The following is a 22,419-nucleotide window of genomic DNA, read 5'->3' as shown; positions in this document are numbered from 1 at the left end:
AATGACAAAACTCGAATTTACAGCTGATCCAGTTTAAAATACTCCACAGATCACACACAACTCAATACAAGATGCATACAATGGGCTTCTCCCAATCCGACAAATGTAAACAATGCACCCAAAACAATTCAGATTCCTATTTCCACGCTCTCTGGCTCTGTTTTCCGGTACAGCACTTCTGGTCACTAGTAACACAGAAACTCGCCTTAATTTTGGACTGCAGAATCCCATTAACCCCTAACTGCCTCATTGGTGACCTGGAAACAATCAGTCTTCCTCACCATCTATCGCAATCTGTCCTTGTAGCTCTCGCCATCGCCAAGAAAACAATCCTAATGAACTGGAAGAACAAACAGTCACTAAACATCTCCCAGTGGTTGAACCTTCTTCCGATTATATATCATTGGAGAAAATATCTGCTACTCGACAAAATTGACTCTGTTTGCCAAAAAATGGTTTGTAATCTGCGACTCCCTCAACCTTAATTTACATCTTGACTTTGCCTGCTAGCTTTTGCCACTTCTGTTCCACTTATTGTAATGCTATAATAATATTTCTCTTACAGTGATGACTGTCGTTATGGAAAAGATTTTATTGCCCTCTTCATCCAGGTTCACTAAGGAGGATCCCTGGACCACAACACCTTGAGCATGCATTAGGGGTGCCCTACTCCTTCTCACCCCTGGGTTGACTTCTGGCTCTGAGCAGTCTACCCGGCTGGCCTCCCTCTCTCCCACGTGGGGTGGCGCTGGAGAATTGCCTGGGGTTCCCTGTGGCTTCGGCGCTTGCTCACTGTCCTGGGGTCGTGATGTATCGGCGGCCGACTCTCCCTGGATCTCCTGTAGGTAGGTGTCGTACTACTGCATGTTTAAAATCCCCAGGTACTGTACCAGAAGAGAGGCTATTATTGACAATCTCAGGGACGCTTGGTCCAATTGTCACAAGTACCTCTTTAAACAGACGAGGGGGGATGGCATCTGCAGGGGAACCAGAGGGCTTCATATGACTAACTGTGTATATGGAGAGGGACACCGGCTCAAACTGAGCAAATACAGATGTGCAAGGCAAAGGAATCAAGGGGTCACAGGAGGGCTGAGAGAAACAGGCTCTTGTACACACAATCTTATCAGGGAAGAAGTGGAGAAATCAAAACCAATAACCTTGGGAGCATCGAGGACAGTGTTTATGGCATTTGCAGAAGCAGGCTATAAAATATTCAAAAGCATGCATGAAATATAGACAAAAGGTGGAAAATATTCTACTCTTGCAATATCTAACTGACATCACGGTAACTAGCATTACCATAGTCATTTAATGGTATATTAAAATATTAGGATATGCACAACTGTCATATGCATGCAATCGGTCCAGAGCTATGGCCCTGGTAATTGGCAGAGCTACTATGAGTGACTAAATGAGAAACTGAGGGGGCGGGTGACAGTGAGGTAGACAAGTTCGCTACCTCGCTATGACGCGGTTCACCTTTCGCGGATGTTTGTAGTGCAAGTGCAATTGTTTTTTTTTTTTGTTTGTTTTTTTGTTTTACAGTGCATTGTGTTCTATCAAAACGCAGATTAATACACTAATACACAAGGCTCGTGTGTACATATTAAAGTTTAAATGAAGTCTCTAGGTGATAGTATGCCTGAGCAGTAGACCTTTAAAAACTGTTTGATGCGTGTTTTTTTTTTTTTTAACATTTTCAATGGAAAAATGAATGGGACTTACGTCACGAAAAATTATTTCGGAAAGAAAAGTAATAGCATACCGATCCCGATCGAACCGCACGTTTTGATATATAACTCCTCAGTTAAGGGACGAAAAAAGGGAGTAAGATTAAAAATAAAAATAATAAGAAGAAAAAACACGCGGGATAACAACAGGGAAACAAATGAGGCTGATTACTTCACGGATTTCGCCTATCGCGGGTTCTTTTTGGAACATAACCCCCGCGACAAATGAGGGTTCACTGTATATCAGTGACTGTATATGCATCGGCACATATCATTCTGACAATATATGAGTGCTCACTGCTTCTGAACATATCTCTCTTCTCACCTCAATGTCGTTTAAGTCACTAGAGGGAAAATTTAATTCGAGTTTTAAAGTTTTATTTACAAGATTAAACTGAGTGACACGGTCTCGCGCAGCACCTGCACACACACACGCGCACACATACGCACACACACACACGGAAATATTCACAATTCCTCTGAAATGTGTCATGGTCGTAGTGACGAGACATCTCTCAGATTTGCTGCTTCGTTGATTCCTCTGAACCGTGTCTCTCGAAGTCAAGTGAGTATGCTGCGATTTTACTTCAACAGGTTTTCCTCTGCAATTCGCATCTTAAAGACGCAGATTAGATGAACGGTGTCAGGTGATCAGACGGGAGTGAATGAGATGAGATGAGATGACGAACGCGTTCATGTCGGGTTTTCTTGTCCGATAAATGTTTATATGACATTGAAACTTATAGACGTGATTCCCTCCGCTTTGACAAGCTTTAATCACTCAGCCGTGTAGTCGCATGTTTAGATAGACTACTTCTAAAGTGTCGCAACACATGAATGGGTTCAGTAGCGAGCTCGTGCATAAAAGGCGACCTCAACAACAGGAGCAGCAGCAGCAGCAGCAGCAGCCAGAGGTCTGTCAGTACAACGCCTTCCCTCCTTCGCGCCTTCATCGGGCATCAGCACGGTCCCATTAGCCATCTTCAGGAGCAAAGGTTGAAAGTGGGTATTCGCCGCACTTTCAGTGTGTGCAGGGTTATTTTTTAGATGCTGCTGCTAGAATACAACGACCACAAACAGTTTGAAAGGATCTTTGAACTAAAGTGTGGAAGATCTCATTGTATTTTGTCGTGTCACAACTTGCTATAATGATGATGAATTTTATTTTCTTAAAATAATATACTTTGTCCTGGTCTTGATTTGATATTGGTGGTAAATAAGGTCTCAGTATCTTGAGTCTTCAATGTTGTTTAATTACCATCAGTGTGTTCTTCTCCGTTGAAGGGAAATCATGTTACATAGAGAAGGGTGGTAGTCTGTACTTTCTTCTTATAATACAGGGGTGGCCAACCAGGCAGAGACCAAGAGCCACATTTTTGACTGTGTTACAGCAAAGAGCCACATCATACACATGGGCATCACCCCATCCCTTCGTCTCACACACACACACACACACACACACACACACACACACACACACACACACACACACACACAAACACACGCACACACACGCACAAACACACTTTTGCTCAGCCAGATTTATTGTAAATGTCACACACCAACATGATAATGACAGAAATTGACTCCTACAGTACAAAGAGATGCCAGTCATTTTCAACAATGAACATTGTGTGCACTGTCTCACACAGAAAAACTCGCAGTTCAACCAAGTCCACAAACAAAAATATTATAATTTACAATAGCTTTTTCTTTTACAATGCATGTTACTTACTACTTTCATAGTGAGCTGAAGTGGCGCTGAAGATTTGAAGCTTTGAAATGCGACGCCTGACATAAGGCAGAATGGCTTGCCATTACGTTCAACAAAAAAATCTAAACTCTCCCACTTTGTTAAAAACGTCCTCTGTTCATCTTCATATTTTCGTTTTGCTGTGCATTTTTTCCCTGCCGTTTTGAGAGCGAAACTGACAAACTGTTCACTCAAATGATCTTGCTCCTACTGGGAAAAATTTTTCAAAATACCGTATTGAACTCAAGCGAAGAGAAGCGAAACTTCGATATGAACATAAGAGCCGCATGGAACCGGGCAAAGAGCCGCATGCGGCTCCGGAGCCACGGGTTGGCCAGCCCTGTTATATTAGAATCTTAACAGAGTATTTTGCTGTCTGCAACATCAACATCAACAGGAAGTTTCAAGAGAACAACATTAAGACACAGAGCTTTGTTCTGTCCTCCAGACAGCCTCCACAGCGTTGATCCAACATGAGGGGTAAGTTTCTAACAGTGTACTAACTTTAAACTGCTCTCAGTGTCCTCCACCATCATCATATTTCTGTCTCGACAGTCGCTGCCATCGTCCTGCTGCTCTCTGGTCTTCAGTTTGCTCAGTGCTTTCCAACAGGTCTGTGATGCTCTTTGTCGTTTACGTTTTAAAAAACATTTAATGTGAAGATTTTATGGTTCGACTGTATGTTTTTACAGATGGAAACACTTCTACACAGCTGTTTGTCTGCAAGGACGCAGGATGTGTTGCCAATGTGTCTAACGTCTTTTGCCAAGATAAATCCGTGTTTAACAGCAGCAGGTTCATGCCACAGTGCACAGGACCTCCAGCACTAAACACAGTCTGTGAGCTTAGTGGTCGGGCCATCGTTTCCACTTCTACAGATGCCACCTGTGACTTTGAAGGGGAGGATGGTTATATCCCAACTGGAAACTGTGCAGGTATATATATTTTAAAGCTCTGAATTGTCATACCTTCATTCACACCATTCTTCAACTTGTATATTTCTTGTCATGACTGAGAGAACAACAGAATAAACATGTATGTTATTATCCCTATGTGTATGTATCAGCTTCAGAAGCCTGACTAATGCTATATTATAGTATAAACTGTCTATTCTACATGACTCTGAATGAAGATGAAGATTAATGTTAACCCTTGCCCAGGTTCTCTGTCTACCATATACCATCTGTAAATAATCATGTTTCTAAGAAGATAAATTAATTAGTGAAGTGTCCAGACAAACAGTTTCTCTTTTCACTGTAATACAATGAAACAACACTGATGTGTTTTTTTCTTCTCTTCATTCAAAAAATGTTTAGGTTCTCTCACTAAATATATATTTTTTTCATCTCTAATGTTAACTGCTGTTTTTTGTTTTGTTTTGTTTTGTTTGTTTAATATCACTTTGTAACATTTCACCTCTTTTCTCATCTAGACCACGGGGACATTTGCAGTTTTCCAGGTAAGCTTTCTGTGCAGACACACACCATGCACAGTGCTGCCACTGCTTCCACTGACCATTGACTGGAGATTTTCTCCTTTCTGCTACCACGTCACCACCAGCTACATCACCACCAGCTACATCACCACCAGCTACCACGTCACCACCAGCTACATCACCACCAGCTACCATGTCACCACCAGCTACATCACCACCAGCTACCTGGAAGAATATACTCTGTATTGTCATGGGAGTACTTGTCTGTAAGTGTCAATCACCTTTAATTGTTAATAGTTTGTCTGCATGTGCCATGTTTTACCTTCTTCTGGATAAACACTTGATGACTGTACCAAGTGGTAAATCTGTCTGTCCTCTGTAAAGCTTCTATTACAGTTCCTAAATATGTCTTTTTGCTGCTAACCCAGCTTGTTTCTGCTACGCCAGCCTCTCGCTTTTCTGCTTTGCTTTTCTGACTGGTGGCCATAACGCTCTTTGAAATGCTCACAGCCAGGTGAGATCTACATCTGAACATGTGTTTCGCTCGTTGTCCATCGATGCAGTATCTTAAATACTGATCTCTTGATTCCACAGGTGTTGGACTAACATGTCTGGCTGCTTATTTTTATAGAAATAGGCAAAACCAGCAGCAACCAAGGTAAGTGAATACATTTATATTCATCTTTACATGTTTAGTTACTGTGATGTCACTCATATGAATATACATGTGGAATTTGTTTCAGGGACCCAGATGTGGATTTACCCCTCAATGAGGTGATCCACAGTGAGAGGTCAGTCAACACACGTGTGCACACACACACACACACACACACACACACACACACATAATATAAAAACATAACACTGTTTCAATTCCCATTTATATCCTCAGAGAAAACAACGATGGTGCTGAATCTGATGATGTTGACCCCCTGCTACACGTCACCATGGAACTTGACATATGCAGCTTAATGCTTTAAAGAAGCACCTTAAGATCCGTCTTTAATGCTTTGCTTTCAGTGGCATTTGATCTGTGTTTATTTTCTCATTTGGTCACCTTGGGTGTTTATTGCTTTTCATTTGTTGACACAATGATGTTGATCTGTAAATTACATGTTTATATGACATGTTGAATGTGAAACAAATGCTGTTTACTTCTAAGGTGCTATATGAATGAAATAAACATATTTTTACTTATTACTTACTTATTTTTTTAAACACGTGAATAATAATAATAAAAAAAGATAAAACAATGGTTGTACTTCTGCGATAGGTAGGTAGGTACTGTACATGGTATAACCCACACATGTAACATTCGCCCATGTGAGTCAGTTTGACTCCCTCTGTAACGAACTCACTGGACGATGTTTTTGTTTCTACTTCCTGCTTCACGTACAACAATGGAAAATGAAACTTTTGCTGAAATTTCACTGAAAATTTGTCATGCAAGTGTTGTCATTAAGCCATCTTCTGTGTTCAGGTTTCACATGTAAATAAATGAACTCTGCATTCATTACTTGCTTCACACAAACTGTCACACGCAAATGATCAAGTTTGGAACAGCAGAACTTTTAAATGTAACTTTTAGTAAACGCTAAAATGGATCTCCACCACATCCACTCAACAAAGACTGGTCTTTTTGTCCATCATATGTTGGATAATGTTGTATAATTGATGGAAAGGGGATTAAAGTGACTTGAAATTGATGGTTCGGAGGTCAAGGCTTAAAAATATCAAAGTAGAATGAATGAAGTAGCGCATGAACCCAAAACGCAGCATTCTCCTAATCTACAATTCTGATAAATAAAAGAGCGTCACATTTGATTTGAGTAAAAATAACAGTACTACAGTTAAACATGGATCTGTGATAATATAAATTGTCATGATTCATAAATATATGAAACCTCAATCAGCTGCTACTTCTGCTTTAGAAATGACCAGAGTGTAATATTATGTCTGCCTGTGACTTGTCCTCATTCTAACTAAATCCACATGAGGACAGAAAAGACCAGTGAATGAGTTTTACCAAACTCACCACACAGTCTCAATACTGTAAGGAATGAATTCACACTCGTTAAGTATTATTCAGACTAACTGCTAACTTCACCAACAGACACAGAAATGTAGAAATAAGTTCCTCATCCTTCAAAATATTTAATCAATTAATCTGTGGAATTATTTGTGTAATATTTATACGGCCAGGATGAAATAAAGATGAAATAAAGTCATCAGCAAAGGGTCGAAATTAGTGTTAAAATGTAAGACTTTGTTTAAGGGTAAAGGTTAGCGTTAGGGGTAGGAGTTGGGGTTCAGCTACTTGAGATGCTTAGGATCAGAGTTAGGGGGCAGGGGACGCATTACTATATAAAACTGTTTATCATAATATATTATAATAAAACTAAATGTAATGTGTGCATATGTTACCGTGCAGGTTTCAAATGGTCACAGAGTAGTTTGATTTGTGTGAAAAGGACTCACACACTTGCAGGATTTACCAATTAATATGTGAAAACAGGAAGTGACGTGGCTGTCACAGCATCACTACCATCTGCAACTGATTACAGTTTTTAATGCACATAAGAGTCAAGTGTTTTTAATTTGCCATTGTGACTACAGCTCAGAGATACTTGCTGTTTCTCCTGTTAAGTGGTCAACTGCTCTGTATGTGCTGATGCCTGCTTTGCCTCTCCTCATGGTGTCGTCTGGTCTTATATGAGCTGTGGAATTCAGTAACGACAGTAGTGACAACACCCTGTCCCAGGCATCAGAACACCCTCAGCTTCATGTCCATTCTCTGATGAGTCACAACTGTTTTGCAGGCACAAGACTGACAGGTTGTCGGAGCAGGAGGAAGCAGAGCCATATACCATATTAGGAGTCATGACGGCAGGGGCGGGGAGAATCAGCGCCGAACTGATCTCGCAGTGACACACCCACACCTGAATACAGATTCGGCTGCTTAGCCAGAGCTTTTCTCCGCTTCGACACCTCGGCGAGATCAACGCGGTTCTTTATATGTAATCGTGCACTGTGTGGACTATCAGAAGCGCACGTTTATTGAAGCATTCCTGAAGCATCCCTCTGAACTGTATCTCTCGAAGCCAAGTGAGTACCTTGAGATTTAACTTCAACAGATTTTCCTCTGCAATTCGCATCCTAAAGACGCAGATTAGATGAACGGTGTCAGGTGATCAGACGGGAGTGAATGAGATGAGATGAAGAACACTTAAATGTCGGGTTTTCTGTCCGATAAAAGTTTATATGACATTGAAGCTTATAGACGTGATTCCCTCCGCTTTTACAAGCTTTAATCACTCAGCCGTATAGTCGCATGTTTAGATAGACTACTTCTAAAGTGTCGCAACACATGAATGGGTTCAGTAGCGAGCTCGTTCATAAAAGGCGACCTCAAAAACAGGAGCAGCAGCAGCCAGAGGTCGGTCAACGCCTTCCCTCCTGTCTTCAGTGTGTGCAGGGTTATTTTTTAGATGCTGCTGCTAGAATACAACGACCACAAACAGTTTGAGAGGCTCTTTGAACTAAAGTGTGGAAGATCTCATTGTATTCTGTCGTGTCACAACTTGCTATAATGATGATGCATTTTATTTTCTTAAAATAATATACTTTGTCCTGGTCTTGATTTCATATTGGTAAATAAGGTCTCAGTATCTTGAGTCTTCAATGTTGTTTAATTACCATCAGTGTGTTCTTCTCTGTTGAAGGGATCTCCCCCATCTGAAGAGTGTTTAAGTCACATTTAAATACCCTGTTACATTGAATCATGTTACATAGAGAAGGGTGGTAGTCTGTACTTTCTTCTTATGGTAGATTGTTAACAGAGTATTTTGCTGTCTGCAACGTCTTTATTATAAATGTACTGTATCTCCCATTAGGAAGTTGTCATCGGTACAGTAAGGTCTCCACCACACCCTTTCACCAAAGACTGGTCTTTTGGGGAAGCAGATTAGATAAACGGTGTCGGCGGGTGGGTGATCAGACAGGAGTGAATGAGAAAAGAAGAAGAACACGTTCATGTTGGGTTTTCTTGTCCGATAAATGCTTATATGACATTGAACAACGTCTTTATTGTAAACGTACTGTATCTCCCAACAGGAAGTTTCAAGAGAACAAAATCAAGACACGGAGCTTTGTTCTGTCCTCCAGACAGCCTCCACAGCGTTGATCCAACATGAGTGGTAGGTTTCTAACAGTGTACTAACTTTAAACTAGCGTCCGACCGATAGGGATGTTTTGGCCCGATAACGATAGCCGATATTAGAGGAGGTGCAATCACCGATAGCCGATATGCAACCGATATAGTGAGTCTTTGAGCTGGAATAAAAACAGGCCGATTGTGCATAGATTTTGCACCGATATGATTATGTAATAGTACAGTCACAGCGACAGTAGTACAGAGAGATGCTTTCTTAACCCAATGTCTTTATTTAAGACTTTTAACACTGAACAGACTTTTTATTTTTAAAATGACAATTAACATATGGACTTAAGAGTCTTAGAAAAAGTGCAGATTGGCAAATAAACAAAAATTAAATAATGTAGCAGAACTTTCAATAAATACATAAAAATAAATAAACCAATCTAAATAAAGAACATGCTGTCAGTCAGTCAGTGTCTAATAGTCAGTGAGGGGCAGGTTGTAATACAGGAAGCATAGCTTCTCTGCATCGGCACCCAACAGGTTGCATCTCTTGTCCTCATAAATGTTGCATACTGTTCTGACACACCCCTCTCACTGGGAACACGTGGGAGGAAAAGTATGAAAGCACCGGGCCAATGGAGACGAAGCAAAGTGACGGAGTTGTACACATGCAGGTTGTGTACAACCACCTTATCTTTATGTGATTTAAGGGGACTTTTCGGCGCAGGAGGAAGTGGAACTTGGATGCGAGCCAATCTCCTTCCCCAAAAGGGGATTGATAGTTAAGGGTTTTTCTAATTTACTGAGAAACAATGCCCAGGTCAGCAATGCATGCCCAAAAACACGTCGTTCATGAAATATAAGTGATCCCGCGTCGTGTCGGGGAGACTAGAGCTTCCTTGGTTAAATCCTTTTAGTATATATTAAACTGTAACCCTTTGGTGCTTATTTGTAAACTGCTAACGTCACTCATGCAATGCTACTACTGAGACAAAATCTGGGATGATGTAGCAAAGATGCCTCGCAGTTATTTTACATCGGAGATTTTGGCCAGGGACACTTTTGAAAGGGGCAATGAAATGTGTCCTATAATTGTTGTTCCAATGATGTTTTCATGTTTACAGTTACTTATTTCATGAGCTAACTTACCGTGACTTGTCACACTTTGTTTTTTTCTACCGGCGCAACATTTCACCGATACGATAGAACCCCCGATAGAACTGGAGCCGTCATATCGGGCCCCGATATATCGGTGACCGATAATCGGTCGGTCACTACTTTAAACTGCTCTCAGTGTCCTCCACCGTCATCATATTTCTGTCTCGACAGTCGCTGCCATCGTCCTGCTGCTCTCTGGTCTTCAGTTTGCTCAGTGCTTTCCAACAGGTCAGTGATGCTCTTTATCGTTTACGCTTTAAAAAACATTTAATGTGAAGATTTTATGGATCGACTGTATGTTTTTACAGATGGAAACACTTCTACACAGCTGTTTGTCTGCAAGAACGCAGGATGTGCTGCCAATGTGTCTAACGTCTTTTGCCAAGATGAGCCCGTGTTTACCAGCAGCAGGTCCATGCCACAGTGCACAGGACCTCCAGCACTAAACACAGTCTGTGAGCTTAGTGGTCGGGCCATCGTTTCCACTTCTACAAATGCCACCTGTGACTTTGAAGGGAAGGATGGTTATATCCCAACTGGAAACTGTGCAGGTATATATATTTTAAAGCTCTGAATTGTCATACCTTCATTCACACCATTCTTCAACTTATATGTTTTTTGTCATGACTGAGAGAATAATAGATTAAACATGTATGTTATTATCCCTATGTGTATGTATCAGCTTCAGAAGCCTGACTAATGCTTTAATATGGTATAAACTGTCTATTCTACATGACTCTGAATGAAGATGAAGATTAATGTTAACCCTTGCCCAGGTTCTCTGTCTACCATATACCATCTGTAAATAATCATGTTTCTAAGAAGATAAATTAATTAGTGAAGTATCCAGACAAACAGTTTCTCTTTTCACTGTAATACAATGAAACAACACTGATGTGTTTTTTTCTTCTCTTCATTCAAAAAATGTTTAGGTTCTCTCACTAAATATATATTTCTTCATCTCTAATGTTAACTGCTGTTTTTTGTTTTGTTTTGTTTTGTTTTGTTTGATTAACATCACTTTGTAACATTTCTCCTCTTTTCTCATGTAGACCACGGGGACATTTGCAGTTTTCCAGGTAAGCTTTCTGTGCAGACACACACCATACACAGTGCTGCCACTGCTTCCACTGACCATTGACTGGAGATTTTCTCTTTTCTGCTACCACGTCACCACCAGCTACATCACCACCAGCTACATCACCACCAGCTACCACGTCACCACCAGCTACATCACCACCAGCTACATCACCACCAGCTACCACGTCACCACCAGCTACATCACCACCAGCTACATCACCACCAGCTACCACGTCACCACCAGCTACATCACCACCAGCTACCACGTCACCACCAGCTACATCACCAGCAGCTCCCTTGAAGACTATACTCGGTATCGTGGGAGTACTTGTCTGTAAGTTTCAGTCACCTTTAATTGTTAATAGTTTGTCTGCATGTGCCGTGTTTTACCTTCTTCTGGATAAACACCTGATGACTGTACCAAATGGTAAATCTGTCTGTCCTCTGTAAAGCTTCTATTACAGTTCACTTTTCCTAAATATGTCTTTTTGCTGCTAACCCAGCTTGTTTCTGCTACGCCAGCCTCTCGCTTTTCTGCTTTGCTTTTCTGACTGGTGGCCATAAGGCTCTTTGAAATGCTCACAGCCAGGTGAGATCTACATCTGAACATGTGTTTCGCTCGTTGTCCATTGATGCAGTATCTTAAATACTGATCTCTTGATTCCACAGGTGTTGGACTACTTGCATGTCTGGCTGCTTATTTTTATAGAAAAAGGCAAAACCAGCAGCAACAAAGGTAACTTAATACATTTATATTCATCTTTACATGTTTAGTTAATGTGATGTCACTCATATAAATATACATGTGGAATTTGTTTCAGGGACCCAGATGTGGATTTACCCCTCAATGAGGTGATCCACAGTGAGAGGTCAGTCAACACACGTGTGCACAAACACACACAGTACATGTAAATGTAATATAAAAACATAACACTGTTTCAATTCCCATTTATATCCTCAGAGAAAACAACGATGGTGCTGAATCTGATGATGGTGACCCTCCTGCTACACGTCACCATGGCGCTTGAACATACGGTTATTATTTTACTTTCATTCTTAAACATGAAAAAAAAAAAAAGATGAATCAAGCACGGTTTATACTTGTGCGGTAGGTAGATGGTGTAACCTACACCATCCAACCACTGGACGACGCTGTGTCTTTTTTGCCAGTCTGGTTCATTTTTGCTTCTACTTCCTGCTTCACTTTAAACTATGGAGACTCAAACTTTCGTAGAAATTTCACCAAAGACAAATCCAACAAGTATTTGTATCTCTGAACCTCCTCGGTTAACCTTTCATCAGTGTGTCCCGTCTTTATTGATCCAAAACAACCAATTTGAAAACTGCAGAGATGGAGAAGCAGCTGGAAATATTAAAGTAGAAACATGCTTCTATCAAGCGGACCAACCACAGCTCTCGTCGTCTGCGTCTGTTACATTCTAGGAAGGTACATGTCAGTTAGGGTTTCAGGGTCTGTAGCTGTGAAGTATAGACTGTGTAGGAGCTATTTGTTAGTTATTAGTTGTAAATTTGATAGCTCTAAGTATGAGTAACTTTGTTTGATTAATTTAAGTGTTTGATTTATTTAGATTAGATTTTTGCTAATATTATTAAGTATTTGTTTAGGATATAGATTTGCATGGCTAGTATTTTGGGTTATTTATTTATTTTTGGTAAATGGTTCACACTGGGCACGTAAGGTTATTTAGGTAGGTAGGCACCCTTACTATCAGCATGCACCGAGGTGGGCCTATGGTTTTTTACCAGACAAAGGAGAGAGCAGCCATGATTTTGTTTGTTCTTTTGTTTTTTTTTATTATTTTGAAATAAACCATGAAAACGCAAAGGATTCAGCTTGGACATTCATTTTCTTTTGCCTGCGTTAAACCACATTCCCGAAGTGCATCAGTGGCCTTTTGATTTTGTTTGATTTAAAGATATTTTTTTTTTTTTTTATGGACAAACGGCCACTACAAATTGCACATTAATTTAAACTCTATTAATGAAATTAAAAAAATATTAATCGGGTTTTCTTGTCCGATAAATGTTCATATGACATTGAAGCTTATAGACGTCATTCCCTCCGCTTTGACAAGCTTTAATCACTCAGCCGTATAGTCGCGTGTTTAGATAGACTATTGCTAAAGTGTCGCAACACGTGAATGGGTTTAGTAGGCAACTTCTGCAGCAGCAGCAGGAACAGGAAAAAGGTCAAAGTGTTGCAAGTGCGTATTCGTCGGTCAGTACAACGCCTTTCCTCCTGTCTTCAGTGTGTGCAGGGTTATTTTTTAGATGCTGCTGCTAGAATACAACGACCACAAAGTTTGAGAGGATCTTTGAACTAAAGTGTGGAAGATCTCATTGTATTCTGTCGTGTCACAACTTGCTATAATGATGATGCTATTTTCTTAAAATAATATACTTTGTCCTGGTCTTGATTTGATATCGGTGGTAAATAAGGTCTGAATATCTTGAGTCTTCAATGTTGTTTAATTACCATCAGCGTGCTCTTCTCTGTTGAAGGGATCTCCCCCATCTGAAGAGTGTTTAAGTCACATTTGAATACTCTGTTACATTAAATCATGTTACATAGAGAAGGGTGGTAGTCTGTACTTTCTTCTTATGGTAGAATGTTAACAGAGTATTTTGCTGTCTGCAACGTCTTTATGATAAATATACTGTATCTCCCATTAGGAAGTTGTCATCGGCACAGTAAGGTCTCAACCACATCCTCTCAACAAAGACTGGTCTTTTGGGGAAGCAGATTAAATAAACGGTGTCGGCGGGAGGGTGATGAGACAGGAGTGAATGAGAAAAGAAAAAGAACACGTTCATGTTGGGTTTTCTTGTCCGATAAAGGTTTATATGACATTGAACAACGTCTTTATTATAAACGTACTGTATCTCCCAACAGGAAGTTTCAAGAGAACAACATTAAGACACAGAGCTTTGTTCTGTCCTCCAGACAGCCTCCACAGCGTTGATCTCCAACATGAGTGGTAGGTTTCTAACAGTGTACTAACTTTAAACTAGCGTCCGACCGATAGGGATGTTTTGGCCCGATAACGATAGCCGATGTTAGAGGTACCCAAACGTTGCTCTCTTGTCCTCATAAATGTTGCATACTGTTCTGACACACCCCTCTCACTGGGAACACGTCGGAGGAGGCGTAAGAAAGCGCCGGGCCAATGGAGACGAAGCAAAGTGACGGAGTTGTACACATGCAGGTTGTGTACCACCACCGCATCTTTTCGGCGCAGGAGGAAGTGGAACGTGGATGCGAGCCAATCTCCTTCCCCCAAAAGGGGATTGATAGTTAAGGGTTTTTCTAATTTACTGAGAAACAATGCCCAGGTCAGCAATGCATGCCCAAAAACACGTCGTTCACAAAATATAAGTGATCCGCGTCGTGTCAGGGAGACTAGAGCTTCCTTGGTTAATCCTTTTAGCATATATTAAACTGTAACCCTTTGGTGCTTATTTGTAAACTGCTAACGTCACTCATGTAATGCTACTACTGAGACAAAATCTGGGATGATGTAGCAAAGATGCCTCGCAGTCATTTTACATCGGAGTTTTTGGCCAGGGACACTTTTGAAAAGGGCAATGAAATGCGTCCTATAATTGTTGTTCCAACGATGTTTTCATGTTTACAGTTACTTATTTCATGAGCTAATTTACCGTGACTTGTCACACTTTGTTTTTTTTTCTATCGGCACAACATTTCACCGATACGATAGAACCCCCGATAGAACTGGAGCCGTCATATCGGGCCTCGATATATCGGTGACCCGATATATCGGTGACCGATAATCGGCCGGTCACTACTTTAAACTGCTCTCAGTGTCCTCCACCATCATCAAATTTCTGTCTCGACAGTTGCTGCCATCGTCCTGCTGCTCTCTGGTCTTCAGTTTGCTCAGTGCTTTCCAACAGGTCAGTGATGCCCTTTGTCGTTTACATTTTAAAAAACATTTAATGTGAAGATTTTATGGATCGACTGTATGTTGTTACAGATGGAAACACTTCTACACAGCTGTTTGTCTGGAAGGACGCAGGATGTGCTGCCAATGTGTTTAACGTCTTTTGCCAAGATGAGCCCGTGTTTACCAGCAGCAGGTCATACCTTGATCACGAATGACAGGTTGCCGGAGCAGGAGGAAGCAGAGTCATATACCATATTAGGAGTCATGACGGCAGGGGGCGGGGAGATCAGCGCCGAAACAAATAAACCGGTTCGTAGTCGCAGTAAAAACAGACCCACACGTGAATACAGATGCCAGTGTAGCTGCTTAGCCAGAACCCTTCTCCGCTTCGACACCTCGGCGAGATCAACGCGGTTCCTAATATGTAATCGTGCACTGTGTGGACAATCAGAAGCACACGGTTATTGAAGCATTCCTGAAGTTATACATCGTCGTAGTGACGGGACATCTCTCAGATTTGCTGCTTAGTTGATCCCTCTGAACCGTGTCTCTCGAAGTCAAGTGAGTACCTTGAGATTTTACTTCAACAGGTTTTCCTCTGCAATTCGCATCTTAAAGACGCATATTATATGAACGGTGTCAGGTGATTAGACGGGAGTGAATGAGATAAGATGAGATGACGAACGCGTTCATGTCGGGTTTTCTTGTCCGATAAATGTTCATATGACATTGAAGCTTATAGACGTCAGTCCCTCCGCTTTGACAAGCTTTAATCACTCAGCCGTATAGTCGCATGTTTAGATAGACCATTGCTAAAGTGTCGCAACACGTGAATGGGTTTAGTAGGCAACTTCTGCAGCAGCAGCAGAAACAGGAGAAAGAGGTGAAAGGTTTGCAAGTGCGTATATGTCGGTCAGTACAACGCCTTTCCTCCTGTCTTCAGTGTGTGCAGGGTTATTTTTTTAGATGCTGCTGCTATAATAATAATAATAATAATAATAATAATAATAATAATAATAATGGATTGGATTTATATAGCGCTTTTCAACGCACAGAGTAGTTCCCAAAGCACTTTTACAGAACCCATTATTCATTCATACACATTCTCAATGGTGGTGGTAAGCTACTTTTGTAGCCACAGCTGCCCTGGAGGGTAAGGTGTCTTGCCCAAGGACACTACGACAGTAACTGGGATGGGTGTATGGCTGAGTCACTGTCGCCCCTAGAATACAACGACCACAAACAGTTTGAGAGGCTCTTTGAACTAAAGTGTGGAAGATCTCATTGTATTCTGTCGTGTCACAACTTGCTATAATGATGATGCATTTTATTTTCTTAAAATAATATACTTTGTCCTGGTCTTGATTTCATATTGGTAAATAAGGTCTCAGTATCTTGAGTCTTCAATGTTGTTTAATTACCATCAGTGTGTTCTTCTCTGTTGAAGGGATCTCCCCCATCTGAAGAGTGTTTAAGTCACATTTAAATACTCTGTTACATTGAATCATGTTACATAGAGAAGGGTGGTAGTCTGTACTTTCTTCTTATGGTAGATTGTTAACAGAGTATTTTGCTGTCTGCAACGTCTTTATTATAAATGTACTGTATCTCCCATTAGGAAGTTGTCATCGGTACAGTAAGGTCTCCACCACACCCTTTCACCAAAGACTGGTCTTTTGGGGAAGCAGATTAGATAAACGGTGTCGGCGGGTGGGTGATCAGACAGGAGTGAATGAGAAAAGAAGAAGAACACGTTCATGTTGGGTTTTCTTGTCCGATAAATGCTTATATGACATTGAACAACGTCTTTATTGTAAACGTACTGTATCTCCCAACAGGAAGTTTCAAGAGAACAAAATCAAGACACGGAGCTTTGTTCTGTCCTCCAGACAGCCTCCACAGCGTTGATCCAACATGAGTGGTAGGTTTCTAACAGTGTACTAACTTTAAACTAGCGTCCGACCGATAGGGATGTTTTGGCCCGATAACGATAGCCGATATTAGAGGAGGTGCAATCACCGATAGCCGATATGCAACCGATATAGTGAGTCTTTGAGCTGGAATGAAAACCAGGCCGATTGTGCATAGATTTTGCACCGATATGATTATGTAATAGTACAGTCACAGCGACAGTAGTACAGAGAGATGCTTTCTTAACCCAATGTCTTTATTTAAGACTTTTAACACTGAACAGACTTTTTATTTTTAAAATGACAATTAACATATGGACTTAAGAGTCTTAGAAAAAGTGCAGATTGGCAAATAAACAAAAATTAAATAATGTAGCAGAACTTTCAATAAATACATAAAAATAAATAAACCAATCTAAATAAAGAACATGCTGTCAGTCAGTCAGTGTCTAATAGTCAGTGAGGGGCAGGTTGTAATACAGGAAGCATAGCTTCTCTGCATCGGCACCCAACAGGTTGCATCTCTTATCCTCATAAATGTTGCATACTGTTCTGACACACCCCTCTCACTGGGAACACGTGGGAGGAAAAGTATGAAAGCGCCGGGCCAATGGAGACGAAGCAAAGTGACGGAGTTGTACACATGCAGGTTGTGTACAACCACCTTATCTTTATGTGATTTAAGGGGACTTTTCGGCGCAGGAGGAAGTGGAACTTGGATGCGAGCCAATCTCCTTCCCCCAAAAGGGGATTGATAGTTAAGGGTTTTTCTAATTTACTGAGAAACAATGCCCAGGTCAGCAATGCATGCCCAAAAACACGTCGTTCATGAAATATAAGTGATCCCGCGTCGTGTCGGGGAGACTAGAGCTTCCTTGGTTAAATCCTTTTAGTATATATTAAACTGTAACCCTTTGGTGCTTATTTGTAAACTGCTAACGTCACTCATGCAATGCTACTACTGAGACAAAATCTGGGATGATGTAGCAAAGATGCCTCGCAGTTATTTTACATCGGAGATTTTGGCCAGGGACACTTTTGAAAGGGGCAATGAAATGTGTCCTATAATTGTTGTTCCAATGATGTTTTCATGTTTACAGTTACTTATTTCATGAGCTAACTTACCGTGACTTGTCACACTTTGTTTTTTTCTACCGGCGCAACATTTCACCGATACGATAGAACCCCCGATAGAACTGGAGCCGTCATATCGGGCCCCGATATATCGGTGACCGATAATCGGTCGGTCACTACTTTAAACTGCTCTCAGTGTCCTCCACCGTCATCATATTTCTGTCTCGACAGTTGCTGCCATCGTCCTGCTGCTCTCTAGTCTTCAGTTTGCTCAGTGCTTTCCAACAGGTCAGTGATGCTCTTTATCGTTTACGCTTTAAAAAACATTTAATGTGAAGATTTTATGGATCGACTGTATGTTTTTACAGATGGAAACACTTCTACACAGCTGTTTGTCTGCAAGGACGCAGGATGTGCTGCCAATGTGTCTAACGTCTTTTGCCAAGATGAGCCCGTGTTTACCAGCAGCAGGTCCATGTCACAGTGCACAGGACCTCCAGCACTAAACACAGTCTGTGAGCTTAGTGGTCGGGCCATCGTTTCCACCTCTACAGATGCCACCTGTGAATTTGAAGGGAAGGATGGTTATATCCCAACTGGAAACTGTGCAGGTATATATATCTTAAAGCTCTTTAAGCTCTGTAACATGTATGTTATTATCCCTATGTGTATGTATCAGCTTCAGAAGCCTGACTAATGCTTTAATATAGTATAAACAGTCTATTCTACATGTCTCTGAATGAAGATGAAGATTAATGTTAACCCTTGCCCAGGTTCTCTGTCTACCATATACCATCTGTAAATAATCATGTTTCTAAGAAGATAAATTAATTAGTGAAGTGTCCAGACAAACAGTTTCTCTTTTCACTGTAATACAATGAAACAACACTGATGTGTTTTTTTCTTCTCTTCATTCAAAAAATGTTTAGGTCCTCTCACTAAATATATATTTCTTCATCTCTAATGTTAACTGCTGTTTTTTGTTTTGTTTTGTTTTGTTTGTTTAATATCACTTTGTAACATTTCTCCTCTTTTCTCATCTAGACCACGGGGACCTTTGCAGTTTTCCAGGTAAGCTTTCTGTGCAGACACACACCATACACAGTGCTGCCACTGCTTCCACTGACCATTGACTGGAGATTTTCTCCTTTCTGCTAGCTACCACGTCACCACCAGCTACATCACCACCAGCTACCTGGAAGAATATACTCGGTATTGTCATGGGAGTACTTGCCTGTAAGTTTCAGTCACCTTTAATTGTTAATAGTTTGTCTGCATGTGCCATGTTTTACCTTCTTCTGGATAAACACCTGATGACTGTACCAAGTGGTAAATCTGTCTGTCCTCTGTAAAGCTTCTATTACAGTTCCTAAATATGTCTTTTTGCTGCTAACCCAGCTTGTTTCTGTAACGCCAGCCTCTCGCTTTTCTGCTTTGCTTTTCTGACTGGTGGCCATAACGCTCTTTGAAATGCTCACAGCCAGGTGAGATCTACATCTGAACATGTGTTTCGCTCGTTGTCCATCGATGCAGTATCTTAAATACTGATCTCTTGATTCCACAGGTGTTGGACTAACATGTCTGGCTGCTTATTTTTATAGAAATAGGCAAAACCAGCAGCAACCAAGGTAACTGAATACATTTATATTCATCTTTACATGTTTAGTTAATGTGATGTCACTCATATAAATATACATGTGGAATTTGTTTCAGGGACCCAGATGTTGCTTTACCCCTCAATGAGGTGATCCACAGTGAGAGCAGTGAGAGGTCAGTCAACACACATGTGCACAAACACACACAGTACATGTAAATGTAATATAAAAACATAACACTGTTTCAATTCCCATTTATATCCTCAGAGAAAACAACAATGGTGCTGAATCTGCTGATGTTGACCCTCCTGCTACACGTCACCATGGCGCTTGAACATACGGTTATTATGTGTAACCTACACCATCCAACCACTGGACGACGCTGTGTCTTTTTTGCCAGTCTGGTTCATTTTTGCTTCTACGTCCTGCTTCACTTTAAACTATGGAGACTGAAAATAGAGAAGAAATTCCACCAAAGACAAATCCGACAAGTATTTGTATCTCTGAACCTCCTCGGTTAACCTTTCATCAGTGTGTCCCATCTTTATTGATCCAAAATAATCAATTTGAAAACTGCAGAGATGGAGAAGCAGCTGGAAATAATTAAGTAGAAACATGCTACTATCAAGTGGACCAACCGCAGCTCTCGTCGTCTGCGTCTGTTACATTCCAGGGAGGTACATGTCAGTTAGGGTTTCAGGGTCTGAGCCGGTGTTGTAGCTGTGAAGTATAAACTGCAAATTAATTTAAACTCTATTAACGAAATTCCACTCATCTTAATAATATAAGCCATATTTATCAATGTGAGTGTGTGTGTAACTGTTTTGTTTTTCGGTTGCTTCTCCTTATTTTGTTTATTCATTTACTCACTTTAAAATTTCTTGTTCCAGTTTTCATTTACTTTTCTGAAATGTATAACTTATGTGTCATTAAGCTATCTTCTGTGTTCAGTTTTCCTTTGTTTCACATGTAAATGAATGAATGTATTAAAATAACAACAATACGATGCCTTAAACTACATTCATTACTTGCTACACACAAACTTTAAAGAAAGAAACTTAATGTAACTTTTAACAAACCCTGACATGAATCTCCACCACATCCACTCAACAAAGACTGGTCTTTTTGTCCATCATACGCTGGATAATGTTGTATAATTGATGGAAAGGGGATTAAAGTCACTGCATGTAAAATAAATGAATGTGTTCAGTTAATTACCCATCTCTTATAACCTCTTTGTTTACATCCAGGCTATGCATGTGATTCATTACATTAGTTACATCATATTTTCTCTTCATCTTGTCTGAATTCTTAGCTTGAAATTGATGGTTCTGAGGTCAAGGCTTAAAAATATCAAAGTGGAATAAATGAAGTAGTGCATGTACCCTAGACACCACATTCTCCTAATCCACAATTGTGATAAATTAAAGAGCATCACATTTAAAATGAGTAAAAATAACACTACTGCAGTTAAATATGTGTATCTGTGATAATTTAAATTCTTATGATTCATAAATATCTGAAACGTTGAGCCTTCTGCCTTAGAAATGACCAGAGTAATATTATGTCTGCCTGTGACTTGCCCTCATACTAACAAAATCCACAAGAGCACAGAAAAGAAAGAAAACTTTATTCATACCACAGAGACTATTCTGCTTACAGCCCAGCAGACAAACAGACAAGAGAGGTTTGTAGGGGTTTGTTTTCCTTAATGGGCATCAACTTGCCTGCAAGAATCAGAATGATCAATGATGCTTTTTGCTTTCCTGAATACACTTTCCCAATACTGTATAAGCTGCTTTTGTCTTTTTGTGACAATCCATTAAAAAAGCAAATAAAAGAAAATGTTGAAAGACTTTCAATAAGCAAATGTTTAAAAGTGCATAGAATGTTTCTGGAGACATTAAAAGAATTCAGTTTCCTAGAGAAGTGGATCCTCTGCTATGGGGTACCATTTGTAAAGCCACTCACGCTGAAAAAAAAGCAACATTTTGTCACATTTACCTTGAAACAATGTTTAAAAAACTGGTGTGAACTTTTGATAGTCACCTTTTTGCACATTTACAACAATATTTGTCAACTTAGAGATATTTTAAATAGTTAAATCCAAATATTAAATGTTACATCTAAATGTTAAATCTAAATGCTAAATCTAAATGTTAAATCTAAATGTTTCGTGTGAAACTAAATATTTAGCTAATATGCAAATTAAAATGACGGTAACCGGAAGTAAGAAAAATAAAAGCTCGAGAAGGTCAGTGTGGTTATAGTGTCAAATAACGAAAAAAAAAAAGTCTCATTCGGGGAAATGGACTCTTGGACATGGATTCCCGTGATAATAACTACCTAAAACAACAACAAACACGTTTGGAAAACTTTATTTGAAGGCTACTTTGTGTTTTTAGTGTCACTTTTATGAATGGTGTGGGAATTATGACCTGTAGCCACTATAACCAGCCACGAGGGGGCTCACTTTGATTGCTCTGCCATGTTCGCTTGCGTAAAGGCCAGCAAGATCCTGCCCTTGCGAAAATGTCAGGAGAATCGGCGTTAGCAGAGAAAATCGGCAGAGCAGTTTTAGCGGCAATACAAAGTT

The 22,419-nt window shown here is 40.3% G+C and overlaps 1 protein-coding gene and 2 long non-coding RNA genes across 4 annotated transcripts; 2 read left to right on the top strand and 1 right to left on the bottom strand.

The window, feature by feature from the left end:
• Nucleotides 1-3,880: 3,880 nt before the first annotated feature.
• Nucleotides 3,881-13,164, top strand: LOC124998703. 2 transcript variants are annotated; one of them, XM_047573177.1, is made up of 8 exons: nucleotides 3,881-3,966; nucleotides 4,042-4,098; nucleotides 4,179-4,421; nucleotides 4,919-4,945; nucleotides 5,047-5,187; nucleotides 5,516-5,579; nucleotides 5,665-5,712; nucleotides 12,280-13,164. In XM_047573177.1, exons 1-8 carry the CDS (start codon nucleotides 3,960-3,962, stop codon nucleotides 12,344-12,346), a joined length of 654 nt encoding a protein of 217 aa, XP_047429133.1. In that variant the 5' UTR covers nucleotides 3,881-3,959; the 3' UTR covers nucleotides 12,347-13,164. The 2 variants fall into 2 exon arrangements, 1 of the variants encoding a protein (XP_047429133.1); XR_007111089.1 differs by lacking the exons at nucleotides 3,881-3,966; nucleotides 4,042-4,098; nucleotides 4,179-4,421; ... (2 more) ...; nucleotides 5,516-5,579; nucleotides 5,665-5,712 and adding exons at nucleotides 11,487-11,652; nucleotides 11,988-12,054; nucleotides 12,140-12,187.
• On the top strand, nucleotides 9,962-11,468 carry LOC124998704. The gene is made up of 4 exons (XR_007111091.1): nucleotides 9,962-10,466; nucleotides 10,547-10,789; nucleotides 11,291-11,317; nucleotides 11,419-11,468. It is a non-coding gene; the product is annotated as an uncharacterized LOC124998704 (long non-coding RNA).
• LOC124998705 lies at nucleotides 12,375-21,587 on the bottom strand. Its single transcript, XR_007111092.1, has 2 exons — nucleotides 20,180-21,587; nucleotides 12,375-12,444 (listed from the first exon to the last, which is right to left on the bottom strand). It is a non-coding gene; the product is annotated as an uncharacterized LOC124998705 (long non-coding RNA).
• Between the last annotated feature and the right edge of the window lie 832 nt (nucleotides 21,588-22,419).

Source organism: Mugil cephalus, chromosome 21 (genome assembly GCF_022458985.1).
Source record: "Mugil cephalus isolate CIBA_MC_2020 chromosome 21, CIBA_Mcephalus_1.1, whole genome shotgun sequence".
NCBI lineage: Eukaryota > Metazoa > Chordata > Actinopteri > Mugiliformes > Mugilidae > Mugil > Mugil cephalus.
Note: the sequence above shows the minus strand (reverse complement) of the source record. Positions and strands in the feature narration are given on the sequence as shown.